Source organism: Oryza sativa, chromosome 12, assembly GCF_034140825.1.
Source record: "Oryza sativa Japonica Group chromosome 12, ASM3414082v1".
Classification (NCBI taxonomy): Eukaryota; Viridiplantae; Streptophyta; class Magnoliopsida; order Poales; family Poaceae; genus Oryza; species Oryza sativa.
Window position 1 is genome coordinate 27,256,362 of NC_089046.1, and position 24,236 is coordinate 27,280,597.

At 39.8% G+C, this 24,236-nt stretch overlaps 1 protein-coding gene and 1 long non-coding RNA gene across 4 annotated transcripts; one reads left to right on the plus strand and one right to left on the minus strand.

Moving 5' to 3' along the window:
- The first annotated feature begins 9,803 nt into the window (after positions 1 to 9,803).
- Positions 9,804 to 17,218, plus strand: LOC4352824 (uncharacterized). 3 transcript variants are annotated; one of them, XM_015765101.2, is made up of 13 exons: positions 9,804 to 10,235; positions 10,313 to 10,424; positions 12,883 to 13,224; positions 13,303 to 13,391; positions 13,972 to 14,065; positions 14,234 to 14,295; positions 14,372 to 14,454; positions 14,576 to 14,684; positions 14,793 to 14,834; positions 14,935 to 15,099; positions 15,948 to 16,124; positions 16,603 to 16,767; positions 16,852 to 17,218. In XM_015765101.2, the coding sequence occupies exons 3-13, from the start codon at positions 13,098 to 13,100 to the stop codon at positions 17,113 to 17,115; spliced, it is 1,377 nt and encodes a 458-aa protein (XP_015620587.1). In that variant the 5' UTR covers positions 9,804 to 10,235; positions 10,313 to 10,424; positions 12,883 to 13,097; the 3' UTR covers positions 17,116 to 17,218. The 3 variants fall into 3 exon arrangements, with proteins under 3 accessions (XP_015620587.1, XP_015620585.3, XP_015620586.3); XM_015765099.3 differs by lacking the exons at positions 9,804 to 10,235; positions 10,313 to 10,424 and having other exon boundaries at positions 12,726 to 13,224; XM_015765100.3 differs by lacking the exons at positions 9,804 to 10,235; positions 10,313 to 10,424; positions 16,603 to 16,767 and having other exon boundaries at positions 12,726 to 13,224.
- Positions 17,219 to 22,278: 5,060 nt separating this feature from the next.
- Positions 22,279 to 23,378, minus strand: LOC4352825 (uncharacterized). Its single transcript, XR_001541846.3, has 3 exons — positions 23,138 to 23,378; positions 22,753 to 23,048; positions 22,279 to 22,658 (listed from the first exon to the last, which is right to left on the minus strand). It is a non-coding gene; the product is annotated as an uncharacterized lncRNA (long non-coding RNA).
- Positions 23,379 to 24,236: the final 858 nt, after the last annotated feature.

Sequence of the window (24,236 nt, forward strand, 5' to 3'; positions counted from 1 at the left end):
GTCATACTGGAAGAGGAGGTATGATGCAGGATATAACCAAAGGAGGCTAAAGGTTCATTTGCGTAAAGTAGGCATTTAAAACAGTAGTTGAAAACAGTAAAACATTTGTAATAAATTAATCAATATTAACCAATCACCGCTCAACGCTACACCACGTTGAGACAGGTCCAAACCACCACCTGTACTAACCAGTTCCATTAAACTAAACTAGGGGTGAGACTAATCACGGTGAATATGTTTGATCGCCCATAACCACGGGCACGGCTATTCGAATAGTTTTACTCTAGCCAGAGGTGTACAACTGTACCCACAAGACACGATTCCACACATGTCGCCAAGCCCCGAAGTATCACCATGATACTGCAAAGGGGGAAATCGTGACAAGACCATTCGCATAACCCGCCCCTAACCATCCACACCACGCTAAGGTTTCACCCCCACCTCCTACCCCGGAGGTAGGCAGCCCCCTTGTGCGTCGCGGTGAATCCGACAGCTGGACAACCGGACACCCCGGCCGACCCAACTCCATCACGCCTGCCCTCGCCACCGGTGCCTAGGAAATGGTCGAGCTATACTACAAGTCAAGCAGTTACCCACTCCCGCTTGTGGTAAGCATGGTAAGTCTTCCAGGGTTTCCCGTGAACCAGTCCTTAACTGCCATGGGTGCGACCAACAAAACCATGCACCCACATCCCACCATTTAGTGTGTTTTAATTAACTAACACCATTGCAGTGGCACCAAACCAAAGTCATACTAAAAGCTAATGTCTACGCATTAATGTGATTCCCCATTTGTGTACTAGTTGAACTAAGCTTGGCTAAGCATTTCCTAAACCAATATCTAGTCATTTTAATACCCAAGTTATCAATGGCATAAGGTAAACGACATATGGCTGAGTAATATGACCCATCCCACGTGACATTGTAAAATAATGCAACATTTAATAGAAATGCAGGACATTTATAAATTGGGTACAATATGATCAATTGTAATGCATGACTTACCTTGCTCTCGCACTGATGAGACCACAACAACATCTTCGAGGAACCGCGGATCAACGAAACGGCCGAAATCTATGCGACAAACAAAGCACACAAGCAAAACATGCTATAAGTCTACTGAAACAGGAAATAAAAACCATTTTAAATGGATTATTTGCATTTTTCTCGATTTACTGAGACTTGAATGGACTTAAACGGAGCTCGGATGAATTAGTTATGACTTTTAGAATATTCTCTGTGTTTTTACTAATAAAGAAAACCCTTATTTGATTTATTGCACAATATATCCTAGGGCTGACGTCAGCGGCGGGGGGTTGGGGGGGGGGGGCGACGGCGCCGACATGCGGGCCCACTGGACAGTGACTCAAGGGAGAGGGGAGGGGGCGCCTGGCAAAGCGGGCCCCACTGGCAGCGGCTCAAAGGGGGAGAGAGGGGCGCCGGCTGGTGGCTCGGCATGGCTCAAGCTGGTCGGCCATGGTGAGGCGGCGGCGCACGGTCGGAGCGGCGGTGCGGCCAAAGGTGGCGGCGCACGTGGGACGGGGAGAAAAGGAGGGGGAGGGATTCCTCATCGGCGAACTCGGAGGCCGGAGCGGTGGATGAAGGCGGCGATGACGGCCCGACGAGCGGAGGGGCGGAGGGACGGCGGCGACACCTAGAGGAGGGGAGGAGAGGGGTTAGGAGCGGAGAGGACAACCACGACGGCTTACATCACCGGTCGGAGATGGACAAAAATGGAGGGCTCACCGGCGAGGCGAGGGAATCGGAGCTCCGACGGCGATTAGCGACAGCCGAGCGGTGGCCGAGGTAGCTCACGCGACGGCGAAGCTAACGGCAGCGGTTGCACAGCGCAGCGGCGACCCTAGAAGCGGTAGCGCGCGGCCGGAGAGTGATGGCGCGGCGGCGGTAGGGGGCGCAGAAGGAAGCGGCAAGAGCGGAAAACGGGAGAGGGGGCTCGGGGGAGACGTTTTATGGGCACAGGATGGGCGGACGTGGCCGGGAGGCGGCCCTATTACGCCGGCGACGTGGGGGGGGGGATAGAGGGGTGGGATTCGAAATCGAATCCCGCCCATTTGCGGTGCGCGCGCGAGCGGGAAAAGCGAGGCGTGGGCGGCAACGTGGGCGTGGGGCGTGGGGATGCGGAGTGGGGCGTGGGAGAGAGCGAGCGGCGGCGGTTGGGGCGGTTGCCGCCGGCCGGGCGCGGGCAGCTGGAGCTTGGGGACGACCCAACAGGTGGGCCCCACCTATCGGCGTCCTAGAAAGGAGGGAGGGGGCGCGGGCCGGCCTAGCAAGGAGGGAGGCGCAGGAGGAGGGTTAGGCCGACGACCCAACAAAGGGAAAAAGAAGGAAAGGAGAAAAAGGAAAAAGGGAAAATGATTTCCAGGGATTTATATTGCGGATAAATGAATTTTAATTGGTTAAAATTATTTTCAAGGCTCTGAAAATTCCACTAAAAATTTCCACGACGCTGATTCCAATTATTAATTGCATTTATTAATTAGGGAATTAGCTCTAGGTTAATTTAAACAATTTCTTCTGGCAATTTATTCAACAAATTTTAAAGCAAGACGAAAGGGATAAACTTCAGGGCATGACACACGTGCACCATAACTAATAGATTCTAGTTGAGAAGATGGATTTTTTTTTCTAAAAATATACGTTTTTTTGACCGAAATTGCAATAATATATTGAGTAGGGAAAGATTTACCAAAATATACCGTTGCCGCGCTTTGGTTAAGCAAGACCGTGATATCGCTGAAAGGATTAACGAAAGCGCTGGCGTTGTCACTAATTGGGAAAGCGGGAGTGCTAATGCATCGGTATCGCTCTTCAAAAGCGTGATACCGACTCGGTCTCGCACATGAGCTACGCGATACCGCCTGTTGTCTGACGTAGCGCGAGGAAAAGCGGTCTCGCACTTTGTTAGTGCGAGAGCGCACTTGGTATCGCACAACCATAGCGCGATACCGTAGCGACGTGGCCCACCGTGCTAATCACGTGCGTGAGCGCCTAACGGCGTGTGGGGACGGACCGGTCTCGCACAATGCAAGCGCGATATCGCGCGTTGTGGGGCCCGCAAGAGCGACCGCTTCGGTCTTGTTCTTTCAAATCACGAGAGCGCGTGCAGTATCGCTCAACGAGAGCGCGATACCGATCCACTAATTGTGGTTATATTTCATGCGAAGATGGTTGATATTTCATGTGTGATTAAGCCATTGCTATGGAGAGTAAACGTTTATTTCATGATTTTTTTAGTTATATGTGCAATATATATATATATATATATATATATACATATATGTATATATATATATATGTATATATATATATATATATACATATATATATATATACATATATGTATATATATATATATATATATATATATATATATATATATATATATATATATATATATATATATATATATATATATATATATATATATATATATATATATATATATATATATATATATAGATATATATATACATATATGTATATATATATATATATGTATATATATACATATATGTATATATATATATATATATATATATATATATATATATATACATATATATGTATATATATATATGTATACATATATATATATATATATACTACTTCAGACAATATATATATACATATATATATATATATATATATATATATATATATATATATATATATATATATATATATACACATATATATATATATATATATATATATATATATATATATATATATATATATATATATACTACTTCAGACAATATACACTGTTCAAAAACACTATTTATTCGGCTGAATACTATTCAGTTTACTGTTTATTCGGCTGATTACTATTCAAAAACACTATTCAGTTTACTGTTTAAATTACTGTTCAATACTGTTCACTTTCAGAGATATTTTAACTTTAGGATCTTTGCAGGGTGGCGAATCCTATTTAGACAGCCTCAGAAGCTTGCTTCAGATGATGTAAAGTCCTACTCGGTACTCACCGTATGCCTCACCTATCTGTCTTTTTAGAAGCAACTTAAAAAGATATTCCAAGTCACACTTGTTCTAGCTAAGAGTTTATCGTCTCCCCAGGCAGTTCCACCCGAAGGGAACACTTCTCTACGGATACCGATTCTCCAGACGCCTATGCAAGATGCAGGCTAAAAACGAGAACAAACCGAAGAGGTTTCTCCTATAGGGTCCTTAGCATAAACACTTGTCTAGAACAAACGTGCAGGAATACTTAAGGAAAATTACTTCATATTAAACAGATAAGCTTACATACGGTTTTCCCTTTCGGGAAACCCGAAGGTAGGTACAAGCAAGCTGTTCTTACCTTACACAGCGTTATAACACAACTCCTTGCTTCAATATACTATGCAAGGTAGGCTAAAGTCACTACTACTAAGAACGGTGGAATGGAGGGTGAGAGCGCGCTTGGAAGCTTTGCTCTGAATGGTGTCTTCGTTGTTGTCTTCCTCAGCTGGGCAGGCCCCTCCTTTTATAGAGGTCAGGGGTGGCGTCGCCTGTGCCTCCTGCTTATCTCTTCGCTACTGTGGATTCACGAGAGCAGGCTAAAGTTGAGGCCTTTCCTGCCGAAAGTTTTATTCTTCACAGGGATATGTCATTCACCGCACCCTATATTGTTCCTTTATGCTTATAGGGTGTCCTTCTGGATTCCTTCTTCTGGATTCCTTCTTGAGTAGTCTTCTGAAATCTTCGTTTATTCTTCTTCCACGCCCAAATTATTGATATTCTATTATCAATATATATTGAGAAACATATTTAGCTTAAAGAATTCTATTCATCTGGCTGCCCATGACCACCAAGATCTATAGTGTCCAGATCAGAAAAAGAAACTTCTAATTTCTCATCTACTGCCTTTTTTATTTGTTCAAATTTCTGATCCATCTCTTGTTTTAATTCTTTAAGTATTTCCTCCTTTAATTCCTTCTTTAATTGTGGGGAGGCTTCTTCAAATTTTTCTATTATTTTCCAATCAATATATTCCCCATCTAATGGATCCACTCCTTTTGTTAGGCATTCCTTGTATGTGGGTTTTTTAGAATACCCTTCTTCTTTTATAGTCGTTTTAATGGGTATTTCTGGAGTCTTCTTTCCTTTAGCTTTTTTGCATTTTTGAATATATTCTTTTGCAGCAGGCTCTAGATAATAATTTATTCCTAGTATTTTTCTAGCCTGGCTTAATGCTTCATCAATGTCTTTATATTTCTTCCAAGATATTCCTCCCATTAATTTAGCATCTATCTTTTGGGCCACAATTTCTTCAAAAGATATATAGACCCCTGGGAGCTTTCCATCAAATACGACATATATAGGCTTCTGTTGGATTATTTCATGATCTTCATTAGCTGGCATTAATAACCCGTTTATTAAGTGAAAATATTCAGAGAGGCTATTCAATATTGATAACATATATCCTTTTTCTTCCCTTTTATTATTGTATTGGTACCAAAAATTATCCAAGATGCATTCTTTCACTTCATCTAAGATTATATGGTCTTTTGGCTTAAATTTATATGAATTTGGTGGGAATATTCTGAGCTTGTTGTCATCTCCAAATGTGAAGCATTCAATTCCGCTGTAATTCATTGATCTTTTCATACCTGCAATTCAGGTAAACGAGAAAGCATGTCAGGCAAATTATTATCTTTCCCCTTAATATGTTCAAATATAACTTTATAACCGTTTCCTGTTATAATATCTTCAAATAAAACCCATCTTCTAGTTGAGCTTTTCTTGCTATTTAGCTGATTATAGTACCTACAAATGGCTTCACAATCGGTTCTAACCGTGAATTCTTTAAATCCTAAGTACAACCTAAAGGCATTGATTGCATTGATTATTGCCATGATCTCTCTATCTGTATTATTGACAGTTTTTAATTTATAACTTCCAGAAGCATATCTACATATTTTTTCTTCTGATTTAGCGGAAAATTTAGTAGGTCTTTGCTTTAATATAGCACCCCAACCGTATTGTGATGCATCAGTTTCAATGATAAAGTAACTTTCTTCTAATGGTAATTCTAGAGGTTTTAATTCTTTCACCTTCTCTTTTATTAGTCTTACTAATTTAATGTCTTCAGAATTAAAATATCTCTGACTATTTTTTCTTAATTTAGCATATAACGGTCCTGCTAACTTTGCTAAATTATTGATGTAATTTCTGGCATAATTTACAAGTCCTAAGAATTGCTGTAATTTCTTTTTATCATTCATAGCATCAGGAAATTGTAAAATTTTCTTAGCAATATGTTCTTGCAAATGAATTTTGCCCTCTCCTATTTCATGTCCAAGGAAGTTAATTTTTTCTTTGCATATTTCCATTTTCTTTTTGGATAATATTAACCCATTTTGTTCCACCTTTCTAAAGAATATTTCAAGATGAGCAATATGTTCTTTGTAAGTCCTTGAGAAGACTAACAGGTCATCTATGTAGACTAATATGAATTCTTGGTTTTCGTTAAATATATTCTGCATTTTCCTTTGGAAAATTGCTGGTGCATTTTTTAATCCTAATGGCATAACAAGCCATTCATAATGTCCTTGAGGACATGTAAATGCAGTCCATTCTATAGATTCTTCTGCCATCTTTACTTGCCAGAATCCAGCTTTCAAGTCAAATTTTGAGAAATATTTACTACCTTGTATTCTATTAATCCATTCTTGCTTATTTGGGATATTATAGGCATCTTCTATAGTATTATCATTTAGTCTTTTATAATTTATGACCATCCTAGATTTACCTCTAACTTCTTCTGCATGATTTCTTACTATGAACGCTGCAGACCTATGTGGACTTCTGCTTTCTCTTATGGCTCCTAGTTTCAACAGTTCTTCTATATGCATCTTAAATTCTTTTATGTCTTTCGGAGTTGCTTCTATTGGGCTAGTCTTAATAATATACTCTGGGTTTATTATATTAATTTTGCACTCAATAGCATTTTTTTCCCAATATTTCATAGGAATTTCTCCTATAATTTGGATATCTTCTAATCTTTGAATAATTTTTTCTATATCCCTTTTAGACTTAATATCCCTATACCAATTTGGTGCAAATGCTTGTAGTCCTATGCACTCTATATTGGAATTTGATATATAATAGTTGTCTATATTCTCACTAAGCTCATATTCATTAATTCTTTCTTCAGACTCAAGATTAGGTACTTCTAAGAATTAATGAATATATATATATATATGTATATATATATATATATACATACATACATACATATATATATATATATATACACATATATACATACATACATATATATATATGTATATATACATATATATACATACATATATACATATATATACATACATACATATATATATATATACATACATATATATACATACATACATATATATATATACATATATATATATATATACACATATATACATATACATATATATATACACATATATATATATAGTAAATAAACATGAGAAATATGTATTTATTGAAAATAGTCAATATTGTGTACGCGGCTATGAGAAGGAAAGGAAATATCACATAATTTCAAAAATAATGATAGTAGTTACAGAGATGAAAGAAACAATATATTGTAACATACCCAAATTCTAGACCTTAAAAATTTCCTGACAAAATAGCTGGAAGCTAAATTTTCCATTTTTGAGAGCCAAAAAAAATCATTTTTGAGAGCCAAACAAAATAGCTGCAAGCGCGATATCACGCGTTGTGGGGCCCGCAAGAGCGACCGCTTCGGTCTTGTTCTTTCAAATCGCGAGAGCGCGTGCAGTATCGCTCAACGAGAGCGCGATACCGATCCACTAATTGTGGTTATATTTCATGCGAAGATGGTTGATATTTCATGTGTGATTAAGCCATTGCTATGGAGAGTAAACGTTTATTTCATGATTTTTTTAGTTATATGTGCAATATATACATATATACATATATATACATATATGTACATATATACACATATATACATATATGTACATATATACACATATGTACATATATACACATATATACATATATACACATATATACATATATATATATATATATACATATATATATATATACATATATATATATATACATATATATGTACATATATATATATATATACATATGTATATATATACATATATATATATACATATATATATATACATATATATACACACACACACACATATATATATATATAGTAAATAAACATGAGAAATATGTATTTATTGAAAATAGTCAATATTGTGTACGCGGCTGTGAGAAGGAAAGGAAATATCACATAATTTCAAAAATAATGATAGTAGTTACAGAGATGAAAGAAACAATATATTGTAACATACCCAAATTCTAGACCTTAAAAATTTCCTGACAAAATAGCTGGAAGCTAAATTTTCCATTTTTGAGAGCCAAAAATAAAATCAATTTTAACCTAGGCGTGGTCAATCTAACTTGAACCTAACCAAAATTTGAGGACATATTAAAACCTTTTACATGTCTAACCTATATCATAGATGCAAACACAAGTGAAAGCATGCAAACTTGCATAAAACGTATTTTGACTTGAGTCCTTCTTATGCATTTGGATTTTCAATTCACATTTCATAATAGGTCCCATGAATAATAACTAAAATCTAGACAAACAACTAAACCATTAGGGCCTAGTGCTAATTATTGGAAAATAATACATAGAAACCATAATACACCTTAAAATATACCAACAAGGCCAATGTCAAGCCCCGCAAAACTAATTTGGTCATCCATCTGAAGACAAGTCATGATCATGGAAGTAAACTAATAAATTAACTCATATAGGGTATATTCTATCTTAATCATTTTTATAAGTATCCTCTTAATTTAATACTAAAGTAAACTTATACATAAATAGGTAAGAAGCTTGTGACATGTGTAAGTAACATATCAACATCATTTCAGGTTAAGAAGAGTCCAAATATAATTTTTATAAATATTTACATGCATTTAGGAAAGGGAAACACATATAAGAGATAAGTCTTACTAATTATCTAAAATAATTTGTGCAAGATAAAATCACGGGAAAATTCTTGTAGGCTATTCTCACTACATTCAACTCACTGTAATTTTGGTATAATTTAATAACTACATTTGATACCTCAAATAAATCAGACAAACCAGTCAAAAACTAGATTAACTATAGTTCTTAATAGGCTAAAACAATAGCTAACTAAAATATGCATTAAACTGCATAGAAGTATATAGAGGAAATAGTTTATTCAAATACTAGGACATTTATGATGAGTAAATATAAATTTTCTATAATTTATCTTCTCTGTTTAGTTCTCCTAAAAATTCAAACTATTTTTCAAAGAGCTCATCTTCTCATAATTTCTGTAAGTAATCTATCCATAATTTTTAAGTGCAACCAAAGAAAATGGAAACTAGGTACATACACCTACCTCCAGTAAAATCCACATGAATTGATATGCACCACAAATTAATCTATGAATTAACAAAGATGGAGAAGATAAATAATCCTGAAAATTCGTCCAAAACCAAGTTCACCAACCTTTCTACCCACCTCTCTCACTCCAACCTTGTTCCCTTCGCCCTGGGCCCACCTGGCAGTATCCCTGGCTTGCCCACACACTGTCCACTTCCTCCTCCACCGCTCTACCCGACCAGCAGACGAGATAACAGCCGGGAGAGAGAGGGAAACCGAGAGAACGATCTGCTCGACGCGTGGACTCGATGTGGCGTCGCCAAGCTCGCCTTCAACCTCTCCCAGACGCGTCGCCCTCGTCTCCACTTCATTTCCACACCGAGGAAGCCAGGGAGAGAGCTTCAGCTCTCCCTCTCCACCTCTTGCTCGTCGTCGACCGCCAAGAAGGAGGAGCTCGCATTCATCGTCGAGCCATCGTCATCACCAACTCTTTCTCGTTCCATATTCCTCACTTCATGCCTACCACTTTACCCTTTGACACCATCTCATTTCATCCATTGCAGCGACGGAAACGCCGCCGTGGCCCCCGGAGCTCTGCGCACCGCCGCAGCCGACATCGTCGTCGTTCCGACCGCTGTAGACCAAGCCGAGCCGAGCCATCACGCCAACGTCTTCTCCTTGAAGTCCTCTTCAAAACCCCTCAATAATCCCAGGCAATGGCGCAGCAAGTACGGAGATCGGCCACCGTCTTCTTCACCTCCGGTCGCCGTCGCCATTGTCGATTCCGCCTCCTCCGGTGAGCCATTGTCCGATTCTTCGCGTATACACTATCCCTGGGACCTCACTAACCTCATGGACACACATGCACGCTAGATCTTGGAGTCTTTTGAGCTGTCGCCGTCAACCCGAAGGAGTTTGCCGCCGCCGGACCTGTTCGCGAGCTATTACGGATGACCAAGCTTCGCCAACCTTTTCTAGAATCTCGGTGAGCATCCTGCAGCCTATAAAACATACATGCATGCATTTCTTTGGGTAGATCAAGTCTATAGCACGACATGCACCACCACCCGAAAACGTTTTCCGCCCGGACTCGCCGCCGGCGTTACTCCGATGTCCACTAACCGAGAAAAGTAGAGGGATGGAATCGCAATAATATGACCTTCATTTTGTCTTTTGGTCGCACCCTCAAACGAGCCACCGTTTGTCGCTGGCAAGCTTGAGATCGAGCTCGGCCATGGCCTGCCCTGTCTCTGCCCGACTGGAGAGGAAGGCAGGGACTTTGTTTTGAAAATTTGAACAATCATAGGGTTAAATATGAAAACATACAAACCAATGACATGTGGATCCATGGACCTAAGTGAACTTCACATGAAGGGCCTGTTCACTTTGTTGCCAAAAAAAAACCTTACTAAATTTTAGCATTTTGGCAACTGTGCAGCTAAAATTTTGGTAACTTGTCAAAATTTTGACAGAATTTCTTATATAGTTACTAAAATTTGGCAGCAAACTAAATGTAGCCATTTTTTTGACAACTTTACCAAAATTTGGTAAGGTTAAAAATGGCATCAAAGTGAACAGGCCTAAAGTCTAGGGACTTCTTTGAAAGATGGTAAGAGACTGACAGTGGACCGCCTGGAGATAAAATCTGAGAATATACAAGAGAGATACCTAGAACTTGTAAAATCCATATAAAATCAAATATAGATTATTTTGAGATGATTCAAATTTCAGTGAACTCACCAGAATATGAACTTTAAAGCTATGAAATAAAAACTTGCACTCACGGTACAAATTTCACCTCTAAAATTTATCTAAGTTAAATCAGACATAAAGCATGCACAAACTTATAAAATGCATAGAAAATTAATTTCAACTCAAATTGAAGCAAACTTAGTTTCTACAGATACACCAACATATTCTCTAAAAACAAAGTAAAATAAAACATATACACACTTTATATCAAATGCCTCTAAAACTATTACCTCTAAAATGACTAGTTTTAGATAAGCTGAACTTTAGAAGTTTATATAAAATTCATCTTAGATCCTTTTTGAGTAAACTCAAGTTCTGTAGAATCACCAAAATATTTATTTACAAGTTATAAAATAAAAATATATACTTGCTGTATAATAAAAGCTTCTAAATATTTATATAAGGAATAAACAACATTAGAGCATACGTTAATTTGTAAAATGTGTAGAAAATTCATCTTTAGTCCAAATGGAGTGAACCAAATTTCTATAGAACCAGCAAATAGTAAGCTTCAACATAGTAAAATAAAATATAGCACCTTTTGTACAGGTTATAGCTCTAATATTTAAATAGATAACCTAGAAGTTAATCACCTAGTAATGGTTAAGCAAAAAAAATGTGTAGAGGTATTTAAAATGTACTCTAGCTATGAATAAACCAAAACAGAACTTGTTAGACCAGAGAGGTCATATTTCCAGCCTTAGTTCCCAAAAACTTAGCATACTTAACTCATATAACAATTTCTAGGTTGGTATGTTAAGTAACTAACATAGAACATCCCTAATTATAAAATGTGTCGTAAAATAATATAAACTCTAAAATTATGAACTAAGATTAGATTAGTCAACTAAAATAATCATTTTAAACATCACTAGCAGGATGGAGCAAGTTATGGACCTAAATCTCCAAAGCCATGTACACATAGCGGACTATATGCCTAGAACACGTTATAACTTGCAAAATACATAAAGAATTTTGGAAATACAGATGAGTCGTATAAGAAATCTCTGTAAAAAAGACTTGCATGATAACTTGACATGATTTTCTAGAAAAATATATATTCAAGTGAATTCTCATAGTGAACTAATAATAAGATTAAAATAGCCTTCACTCGTTGTTTTTTTTGCATGCTAACTTGACATGATTTTGTAAAAAAATATACATTCAAGCGAATTCTCATAGTGAAATAATAATAAGATTAAAATGCGGAGGGGGGAGACGGGTATGTTTTTTTAGTTACTAGCAATAAAATAAAAAGCGGGTATGTTTTTTTTTTTAAAAAAAAAGCAAAGTGGGGGGGGGGGGGGTTTGGGTTTAATAAAATGCAGTGTGAGAGATCGATCCCTAGTCGGCTGGATGTAATGGCAACTCACCCACCAGCATGCTAATCTGGTTGTTGTGAAATATAATGAACAGTTAATAAATAATACATAGAATGGTGGACCGGGAACGTCCGGCCCGAGTCCGAGTAACTCGGGGAACCGAACCCACCACCGGTTCAACTATGTATTGGAGTTGTATTAGCTTTGGTAACATCCACAACGTACTATTTGAAGTGTCAAGCCAAACCAAAACTAGCCCTAAAACTCAAGGGTACCCCAAATTCCCCATCGCCGCCGCCCCCGATCCGGCGATGCCGCTGCGCCCGCCGCCCCCGCCTCAGGGATTCCTCACCGCGTATCCATCCGCAGCTTTCCCTCCGGTGAAGCGGCCGCATGAGGACGACCTCGGCGCCGGTGACGTGCTGACCTTCAGGTTCCACTCCCTCGCCGTCTTGAAATTATTCGACCGCATCCGCGAGTACCGTCTGCACGATTACCGGTACCAGGCAACGCGAGGCTGGTACAGCTCCGGGACGGCGCCGGAGGATGCTCTTCTTCCCTGTGCGGTTGCTCGACCACCGAGGATGTATGGGTGCGTGATCGGGGTGCAGCGCGGTCGGACGGTGGAGGTCGTCGACACCTCCGACATCTTGCTCGACACCGACCCCGGAACCCTCGACCGCGACTTGTTGAAGAAGAAGCTCGAGACCTGTAAGTTGTTAAACCCTAGCTAGGACTTTGCCGGTGCTTAATTGTTTGTGTTGTGATGTACATTGTTTGGTTATGCAGACAAGAAGGCGTTCCCTGGCTTGGCCATTCTTGGGTGGTACTCCATTGACACTCATGTGACGAACACCGATATGGAAACCAACCAGGCTGTGAGTATTTACAGCCATTCATTTAATTCAACTATATTTGTTCAACTGCTTAATCTGTCAGACTGTCATTTGGCTTAGTGTTTGGTCATATTATGAAGAAATGTTGCTGTTGGTATGTGAGACGTTGGTCATATTATGAAGAAATGCAAACAATTTTTTTCCCCTAAGGTTGCATTCAAAGTTTAACATTGGGGATAAAATGTTCACTGACTGCTGTACGAATGAAAACTCAAAAATGTTGATGAGGTTACAGGACATTGGGATATAGTTTTAGCATTTGCTTGAGCTCTTATAGAATCTGAGTAATATTTGGTTTTAAACTTGTACACGGAATGATTATGGCTGGTGTAACAGCCAGCAATAATAGACAATTAGATATGCTATGCTGGGATGTGCACTGTTCTTAAACTTTATGTAAAGCTCTAGCTTGTTTGTGTGGATGGATGGAATGGTTGAAATTTGGTTTTAGCTTGAGAATGTATTGGAAATATTTATCAAATGTATGTCTGTGTGATCTGTGCTATACATTTTGATTTTACTCCTTGCATGACATTTCTTCCCTTGTACTATTTTTATCCAGTTGATGGATGCTAGTGGAACAACCTTTTATCTTCTATTCAATCCTGCAATGAACCTTTCCCTGAAGGATCTCCCAGTGACTATTTATGAAAAAGGTAAGTGAAGTTTGAAATCGTTGAATATTTCCTACCGTGTAAACCACCAAGTTTAGCACTCAGCTTCTTATTTAATTGCTATGTTCATTAACTTAACTGTTTAGAGCAATAAATGGTTGTTGTTTAGTGATATGAAGATTAACTTTTTTGTCTCTGCAATTTTTCAAGTGCACTCTACCAATAGGAGTCCCACTCCGTTAATCTTTGTCCAAGGCAAATATAAAACTGAGGTTGGTTTTCTCCCTTTTGTTTGTTTTGTTACAAATGTTATGTACTTATGTACTAAATTACAACCTTCTTTGACAGACTGTAGAGGCAGAGAGGATATCTTTAGACCATACGTGTCCTGTAGTTTCTGATGTTAGTGTGCCACCTCTTGTTGGAAAAGGGTAAGTAAAAAAATCTTTTTCCTTTTTCTGAGATGACTTGAATCACTTAGAGATAAATGTGGGGTATACAAAATCACAAACAAAAAAAATAAATGCTGTAACTTTGGTTTTGCACTTGCAGGCAACATGCAAATATTATGCAGACTTCTGGATTTAAGCTGATGCTGTTTGAAATTCCTTCTGGTTTCGCGATGTTTGAAGTTTCACAGGAACTGATTGCACGCCCTAAGGTACTAAACTTGTCCTCCACCACCCTAATTTGATGTAACCTTAACTTGTCCTCCACCACCCTAATTTGATGTAACCTTATTTCTCATAATCAATTTTTTTTTTTGCAGGACATATGGGCACGATTTGCTTATCAGGATGACATTACAAATGTACATTTTACTTTTTTCAATGCTAATGTGTTTATTTCTGTTCTCGATCTCTTAGTTTTTAGGCCATATTTTGATGTGTTTCTTGCCATCCTATTTGCAGGTTATTGTTACCCTGGGTTCTATTCAGATCCATAACAAATCTGTTGCTAGGGATATTATTGTTGGTCCTGGTGACGAACTGAAAGAATTTATCCTAAGCTTTTGCACTCACAACTACTTAATTGTTCAAGATGTAGAGCTTAAAGATGTTATCGAGAAGAAACTTGTGAGTTTATTTCTATCGATTTTGCTAAATCTTTGTCGACAAAATTCTCCTTTGAAATCACTTGATTTTTCCACCTCCAACTGGTGTTGAGATTCGTGCTAATAATGCTCCAAAAAATTAAAGGTAGCTTACCCACCAACATCGGGGCAGTAGGATTCGATTCGATATAATTACAATGTAACTTCTATAGATATGTTGATAAGTTACTAGTTCAGCGTTCTTTTAGTAGTGTCATGGTTTCGAGTTTTTGGCTGTCCACGTAGGGTGCCTGTTAATCTGAACCTGGACGTTGCTTGGTAGCGTCAAGTAGTTTGTAGATATATAATTCATCTATTTTAGTCTGAACAGTACGCTGCTTGTTGCATGTTTGGTGGTTACAAAAATCCGGGTGATTTGATTGGAAAAAATTGTCGAGTGCTATATAGCTAGTCCCATTTCTATAACTAGTTGATACCCTTGTGCTTTGCTGCGGGATATGGGATATGTGGATGAATGCATATTATATATTATAAAAATGGTAGATAATGAATTGACATTGCTTCATATTGAGTTCTGAAAATACAATAAAATTGTAAATGATATGTCATGTTTGCATGATATTTATAATAATTGCTAGTAGGTCATAATGTGGCATACTTACATATGATTTAAATACTTTAAATAATGATTGCTAATGGGTGATGATGTGGCATACATGTTTAGCTTTAGGAGTTAGTAAGCATCAACTTTATAATCAGATACTTATGGGTGGATGTGATGATGTTTTGGGATGGAGGGAGTAGGATTCTTTTGTTTTTTGTGGAATAATCATTGTTTACCTAATATATCATATTCTTATAATTTTTCAGAATATCTATTGTTACTGTAATCCAACTGTTGTCGGTGAATTGACATGGGGACTGAACTATGTCCTACATAAGTTGTTACCTCAAGAGCAAAGTTTAACTCATGAGCCTTATCTTCCACTAAGCAAGGCAATGTCTAAGCAGATAAAAGAATATGGATTCAAAATCTCGCCACGAGAGGTAATTCTCTTTTCTACGATAGTTTCATTTTGATTGGTGTGACTTGAGGTCTAGCAAATATCTAAATATCTAAATATTTCAGTGGCGGATCCACAGGTGGGTGGGGCTTGGTGCGCAAGCCAGCTCCATCCCTTTCCTCTAATTAGCGACTAACGACTCTAATTAATTAGCCATTAGATGTATACCAGTACGGCAAAGAAACTAGCTGAAGCGCTCATTGTCTAAATTACGTTGCAAGTGTGAAATATGCTCACCATACAAATTGTTCATAGGTATGTGTGAATATAATGTATAGCTGCAAATTAAAACGAAGAAATTATAAGCAATAGGTTGTCTTTTGATCTAATGTGTTTTGGGTTTCATCTAATAATATTTGTTTGGTATATGTTAGTTTGTTTCAATCACATAACTATTTCTATACACGAGCTCCTCAATCACACAACTATTATATATATTAATTGATGTCTCATTATTTCAGATTGACAGAGAGTTCCTAAGAGCTATGAGTTTTTTAAATTATTTGGGGTATATGTCAGAGCGTTATTCACTGCTGCTAGATCATTTGTTTGGACAATATCGTAAGAATAATATGTCCGACATTGAATTTGCTAAATCAATTGCATCTCATCTTCATTCCTCTGAGGTCAGTGGGCAATAAACTGATAGTTAACTGAAGATTTAATTTGGTTATTGGCTAATATGATTTATTTTCTTTGATTTAATACAGGGAATTGTACCAAGAGATGAGAGATACACTAGAGCAGAGATTATGGAGTTCATTGACTTCATAATTGCAGCTCCTGAAAACAGAAGCCGGACGCTATCGTTCCTGCGGCGCATCGAGGCAGCTTCTATTGATGATTCTCCTCCACCGCCTTCACTGCCAGGAGGGATGGGTGTTTCGTTGTTGAAGCGTCTTCGTTTGGATTGGATAACTGTTTGTTGTCTAGGATGTGCAGTTGCTCTTTACCCTTTCTACCGCAGAGTATGAATGACTTTGTTATAAAATTCACTATGTTTTGAGGACAAATACATATTCTCTGACCTGCTTGATTAGTACCAAATTAATCCTTAATCAAAGACCATTTTATGTAGATTGCATTTTTTTTATTCTGGCCCTAGTATTAATTAATTTGGTGCTCCAAAGCATGATCACCGTTTGCATTCAGGCTATATGAACTTCTAATCTGTTTTTCCTTGAGACGGAAGATCCATAAAAAGCAAATTTGTCTCCTAGTCAATCTCCACAAATGACAAACAAACAGGGCAAACGACGTATATAAAGGAGCAGCATACATACTGTACACAAGGGACGAATCATCAATTAATTAAATTAAAGAAATAATAATTAATCAATTGCTAATGACGCTAATTAATTAATTAATTGCGCGAGTTTGTGAGGTCCCGAGGACTTGCCGTATTGCACCGTTGCCCTCCGGTGGTAAACAATGGTATATTTATGTCATTTCTTTCTAAATGTGTATATACCTATAAAATCATTAAAAAAAGGTGTTTTTTTTTGAAAAGTAGGAGAGATGAACACCAAACAATTTGTGGCTCGTCAAAATCAATGGGAGCATGTAGTTTAATATAATGTGCCATGTAATTGTGTGATACTTATATGTATGCCTGGACCCAAATGCCTGCACATGTTCGTTGCTGTACATGACCATACGAGTAGATTTAGTGCCATAAATATCGATTTGAAGTTTAAAGAGTTGTATGAAAAAAATCGATTTTTGCATGTGAAGCTTAAGTGGTCCGCATGTAAGAATGCTCGGACCTCTTAAGAGAGCTGCATGCGAAAATCGATTTTTACATACGGATCTTTTAAGGATCGGCCTTGAAGTTTGATTGGCCTCCCCCTTCCCTCTCCACCCGTTCAAAATTTCACCCCAACCTTATCTTCTCCTCATCTCCTCTCAGTCCTCTCTCTCTCTCACTTATTAATATGGGGCAATTATAAAATTTACCACTGCTTTAAATTGTTATTGCAAGACTGCTACTAGAAAATTGCAAAAATGCCACTATAACTGTCATTCGAGTGGCATCTTTGTAAAATTGAAAAAACCGGTGGCAAATTTGCAAATACCCCTAATAATATTATCCCCTCTCACACACTTGCTTTCTCTTTCTCTCTCTCTCACTCACTCACCTAGAACGGCATGGCTAGAGATGGCAACGGGGAATTCACCATCGAGGGTCACATCCGCGTCCCCATCCCCGTGGTGTTAAAATTTCACCGTCCCCGTCCCCGCGAATCACCACGGGGCTACATTTCACCCACCCCCGTCACCACGCGGTGAATTAATCCCCGTGGTTACCCCCGTAGAGAGAATCAGAGAAGGGACGACAGACGGTGGACGGCGGATGGTTGGAGGTGGCCGGCGAAGCGATGACGACTAGAGGCGGCGGGCGGCACGACGAGGCTGGAGGCGATGGCGCCGCGACGAGGGCTGGAGGCGGCCGGCGGCGCGACGAGGACTGGATGCAGTCGACGGCACGAGGATGGCTGGAGGCGGCGTGCTCGTCGGGACCTCGCACGTGCGAGAGGATGCGGCGGCGTGCGCTTCTGGAGTGGCGGTGGCGCGCGCGCATCTTGAGCGGCAGCGACGGCTATGTAGGCGTCGTGGAGCTTTGGAGGGGAGAGGGAGATGGTTGACTAGGGTTGGAATCTCTACTATTATAAAAATTGAAGATGTTTTTGTCTGTACTTTGGTACGTCATCCGTGTTTGAGTCGATTTTTTTAATTTTGTTGTTCTCTACTAAAATTTACGTTGTCTATTAAAAAGAAAAAACAGTCCGACTCAAAGAGGTAAAAAAAGAAAAAAATGTGTCCGACTCAAAAGCGATTAAAAAAAACCTTCTGTCGTCACTCGTCAGTAAAAATAGAAAAAAAAATCTAGAGTCCGACTTCCGTAAAAAGTCTCGCCACGGGTATTTTTTCCGACTTTTTTTTTTTGCATGCGAAAGAGTTTTTTTCGCACGCACTTACGCTCTTGGTTTTTTTGTCCCTTTTTTTAATCCGATCGCGCCTCCCGGGCGCTTTTATTTTTTTTCTTTTGTCAATTTTTTTGTCACCGGTTTTTTCTCCCGTGCGATTCTGTTTTTTCTCATCTGTTTTTTTAATCCGATCATTCGCCGCACGCCTCCCGAGTTGAACCTGGGCGCCGTGCCGCCACCATATCGATTGTGCGTTTTCTCCTCCAATTTGATTGCAAAAATCGATTCCTCATTCCTCCCTCATCATTTTCTCCATTATTTTCCCTTTCGATTCGGTTTTAATTTGTCGGATTTAATCTCCTTTAACAATTGCGATTCCTCCCTCATCATTTTTTCCATTATTTTCCCTTCCGATTCGGTTTTAATTTGTCGGATTTAATCTCCTTTAACAATTGCTGATGATGACGGCAATCTTCCTCGATCATTTTTATCCCAAGTTTTACACTATGATTTTAGAAAAAAAAATGAAAAGAGGAGATCGTGGATCAAAAAACCTCAACCAATTTTGGGTGATCGAAAAAGATTTGGCCGGATTTCCGGATTTGATGGGGAAACAAAGAGTTTTACACTCTGATTTTGGAAAAAGCGGGAAGAGAAGATCGAGTGGATTAAAAACCCTCAACCAATTTTAGGTGATCGAGAAAGATTCGACCAGATTTGATGGGGAGATTTGCTCCGGCAACCGTACGGCCACGGGACTAGCAACCGTACTGCCACGGATCTATCTTCGGGAGACTGGCCTAAGGCTAAAATGGAAGGAAGGCTATTGACCCTAAACCCAGGAAAAATTTTCATTAACTTTTTCAATTATAATGTATATAGCGATCCCAATATTTCAATTTATTACTCAGCTCTTAATATATCAGTAAAAAAACGTCTTTACCCGTTACAACGCACGGACATTTTTTCTAGTATATATATATATATATATACATGTGGTTATTGGGCTTCAATTTGTTGCGCCAAAATGACTATAAAGTCTAAAACATGTCCCTAGCTACTGTGAAATCGGGTCACTGCGGTGGACGGGGACAGGGAGTGGTGCACCGTCCCCACCTCCGCCATCCCCGATGGTGATGGGTTTTAGACCTTTAGATTCCCCATGGATGGTAGATATCAGCCATGCCATCCCTTAATGTGTGAATTCACCGCGGGGAATCAGTGATCGGGTCCCCATTGCCATCTCTAGGCATGGCGCGGCGGGCGGCAGCGGCGGCGTGGTGGGCGACAGCGGGCGGGAGCGGTAGTGGGCTCGATGGCAGAGGGGAGCTCGACCTAGAGCGATGGGCGACGTGCGTGGATCGGCCGCCCCCACCTCCCTCCGTCGTCGCCGGCGCCAGATCCCCCGCGAGAAGGCCGGCGGAGGAGGCGCCCAGCGCCGGATCCGCGCGGATCTGGGGACAACAGCCCTCCCCCGTGTGGATCTGGGGACAACCGCTCTCCCCCCACGCGGATCCGGCGGTGGCGCCTCCCCGGTGACGATGACGACCTCGCTGACAACAACGACCTTGGCGACAATGACGACCTCCGGCAACGCGGACTCCAGCGGCGGCGGTGGGCGAGGGCCAAGGTGGGGGTGGACGTGGGCGACGGCGGCGGCCCTCCCCCACCCGGATCCACCGACGGAGGCGGCGACTAAAGGGCGACGACAACGGTGGGCGGTGGATCTGCCGCGGCAGCCGTGGCAGCGGTGGATCTGGGTGGTGCGGTTGTACCAGCAGCTGGCGACGGCGATGTCGATGACAGGAGTAGTGGCGGCGGCAGCAGCGCTAGTTTTTTTTTCTTTTTTTCTTTTTGGAATTTTTTTTCGTGATTTTTTCTCTTTTGCATGCGGTTGTGATGGCCGCATGCAAAGACGGCGATTTTCGCAGACCTTTTTGTGCTTGTCGCCCGTATGCAAAAACCTATTTTGTAGTCGTGTCTTAAAACAAATCAGATAACTCCATTTTTCAAGTTTAAAATAATTATTTTTTATTAATTATGCGCTAATAACTTGTCTTGTTTTGTGTGCCGTTGAAAATCAAAAGCAAAACGCTGGAACGAATGGGCCCTTGTACATGAGGTATTCTTCATTTGGAATTTGGTTTACTAGACATTTTGGCGCACAAGATGCGCCCTATCGATATTAAAACCCAAATGTATCAATTCATTTAGACGAATCGTGTATCAAAACAAAAATGTATAAAAAAATATTACAAAATTCTCCAGTAGTGAATGAAATTACTTATCACATCACTGTAACAGCAAGTTGTGCATAGACACAATGTCGGCGGCTTAAAATCAAACCTGTAGTTAATAAAAATTGATCATCACATTATTGTAACAGCAAGCACCATGAACATGATCTAGTTGTTATTACAAATAACACTGATTCTCAATGTCACTTAGGACAACTGCTTCATTATAATAGTAAGCAATAACAGGATACAAATTTTGGTGCAAAATATATAAAATGAATTGATTCTCAGCAATGCTTTGCTAATTACACTAATTTTGATGCTCATGTCAATCCAATGAATCTTGAGTAGCAGGTTGAATTTGAAGTCAAAAGCATAGAAATAAGTCTGATTGGTCGCATCGATGAAATACTTCCCTCATTGAATTGTTGAAATACGAATTTGATGTCATGAAAGTGGATCTTATTCTTGACCATATACTGCAAGAGGCCTAGTTTGTAACTTGATGTAGCTTCAGTTCTAATCTAGAATCTTTAAAACAAAGGCATCATTGTTGACCTGGCAACTACCTGTTAAACAGGTATGTTTTTCCAACGTAATCATAATGTTAATTAATAAGAGATGAAAGTTAGAAATGGTAGGAGCTAGTTGGACCAAAATTTCAAAATAAGAAAATACTCCAAAAACATGTTAACTTACCAAAATTTGGGAACAGAAAAAAATTCCAGGTTATGTTCTAAAAGTAAACCAAATCAAAGTATCAACAGTTGCAAATATACGTTATGGGTTGTAATATGCATTCTAAGCCTGCAGGGAAATATGTTTCAGGCCAAGACTACAGTCCAGACTAATTGTCACTTTGTCAGCATAATGTTCCTGAGACATCAAAGTAAGCAGAGCGCACAAGTCAGGACATCGGCGAAATGATTCTATGGAGCAGGTTAGATGCAGCAAGGCAAAAATGAGACATAAGTTAGGTCCACAAAATGTTTACCAAATCAGTTGTTATGAACAATGAAATGCAATTTTCTACTTGGCTGTTGTATAAGTACATGCTTATCAGGTCATTACATCGTTACTGCGTCATCTGGAGAAAGAACCAAATTTCTCCTAGCCATCCTAATCAGTTCATGTGTAACATATCATTCGAAATCTGGGAACACATTATGATATATGAAGGCTGAACGGTTGCCCAGATTTATATTGCAGGAGTTGCAATGCCAGCTTCATTTTTTTTTCTCATTGGAGAAGAAAATGATCAGATAGCATTAGAACATCAACCAACACATCCTCCCATCTTTGACAGTTCCAATTGTGCAACCCAAAAAACAGTAGGATAGATAATAGGAGTTCCTGTCATTTAACATAAGATAAATCAGTAGATTATTAGTACTTGTTTGGTGATTAAATGTCGCAGCACACAACACAGCAGTGGTAGGCAGCCAACCTCTGCTCCAGCAGCACAAGGCCAAGTCTTGTAGCTTGCACTGAGTGACATTTTTTACCAAATCGATTGCTCCATTCCAGCCACAAACCATAAGAGAATCATTTGAGGTAAGGGAAAGGGAAGAAAGTAGACCTGACATTTTTTAACCAAATACCATCAGACCGGAGTCAAAGCACAAGCGGATCCAAGCAAAATCCACTGCCTAGATGCAGTGCTCTTGAGAATGACATCAAGAACGAACAAGTTCCAGGCAGATTCACTCCGCCGCAGTGACCGCCAGCTATCTCCTCCTTGATCTGCAACAAAGCATCAAGACCTAATAGCTCAGTCCCAAGCCCATCCCACCAACACACACGCACCAAAAAGAGAAAAAGAAAATCATCACCTCTCTTGGCCAGCATCCTCGCACGAACCGGTGCTCTTCGCGGGCGCGGCCGCCGCTTGCTTCATATCGGTTGAACCAGAGGTCAAATCGGGACGAGGAGAAATCATTTCCGATCCGCAGGAGAGGGGCGATGGAGGAGGAAGGGGACTGGTCGTCGACGGCGGAGAAAAGCGAGCGATGGCCGGCCGCCGCCGCCGTGAGGGCAAGGGAGAGAGCAAGAGGGGAACAGCAGTCGAGTGGCAGCTAGGTTTTGGGGGAGGTGGAGCCTGGAGGGATGTTCGGTTTCGCAAAAAGACCCCTCACTTTACGCTTTTCAGAGCGCACTCCTGTTTTCTGAATTTTCTCTTCTTAGCATAAGATATTTCATATTTAAGAGGGCCGGAGCGTAAGAATACATGGCTGAGGAATGTACGTCTAGGGATCTATAACAAATTATGGGTAAAATAGAGGTTTTTTTTGAAAAATGACCAGATCCCACAGCCCGGCGCTCGCTCGCGAAATCTGGCTACCAGAGGTGGCCAAACGGGCGGCACGGCCCGGCCCGGCACGGGCACGGTTCCGGCACGGCCCGTTTCGGCACGGCCCGTTAGGCACGGCTGATGAAACGGGCCGTGCCGTGCCGGCCCACGTGCCGAGCCGCCGGCCCAAGCACGGCCCGTGGATGGCCGGGCCGTGCCCGTGCCGGCACGGAACGCCCGCGGCCCACGGGCCGTTCGGGGCACGGCGGCCCGTGAAGCACAGTGTTTTTTTTTTTAAAAAAAAGGAAAGGAAATGTATAAGGAAAAAAAATTAAAAATGGAAATAAAATGTTTAAAAAAAAGTAATGATTTACTAATGTTAAAAAATGAAAAAATGGTATTTAAAAAATGGAAATAAAAGTTTTTTAAAAAAGTAATGATTTGCTAATGTTAAAAAAAAAGAAAAAATGGTATTTTTTTGTTGTGTTGAAAAATTTAAAAATATAGATTGTGATTCATTATTTTGAAATAATTTAAAGGTAAATCCACACTTGCGAAAATATTGCAAAAGAATTTGTTAAAAATAGTAATGACCTTTATTAATGTTTATATCATTACAGGATACAATGATACATGCTGCC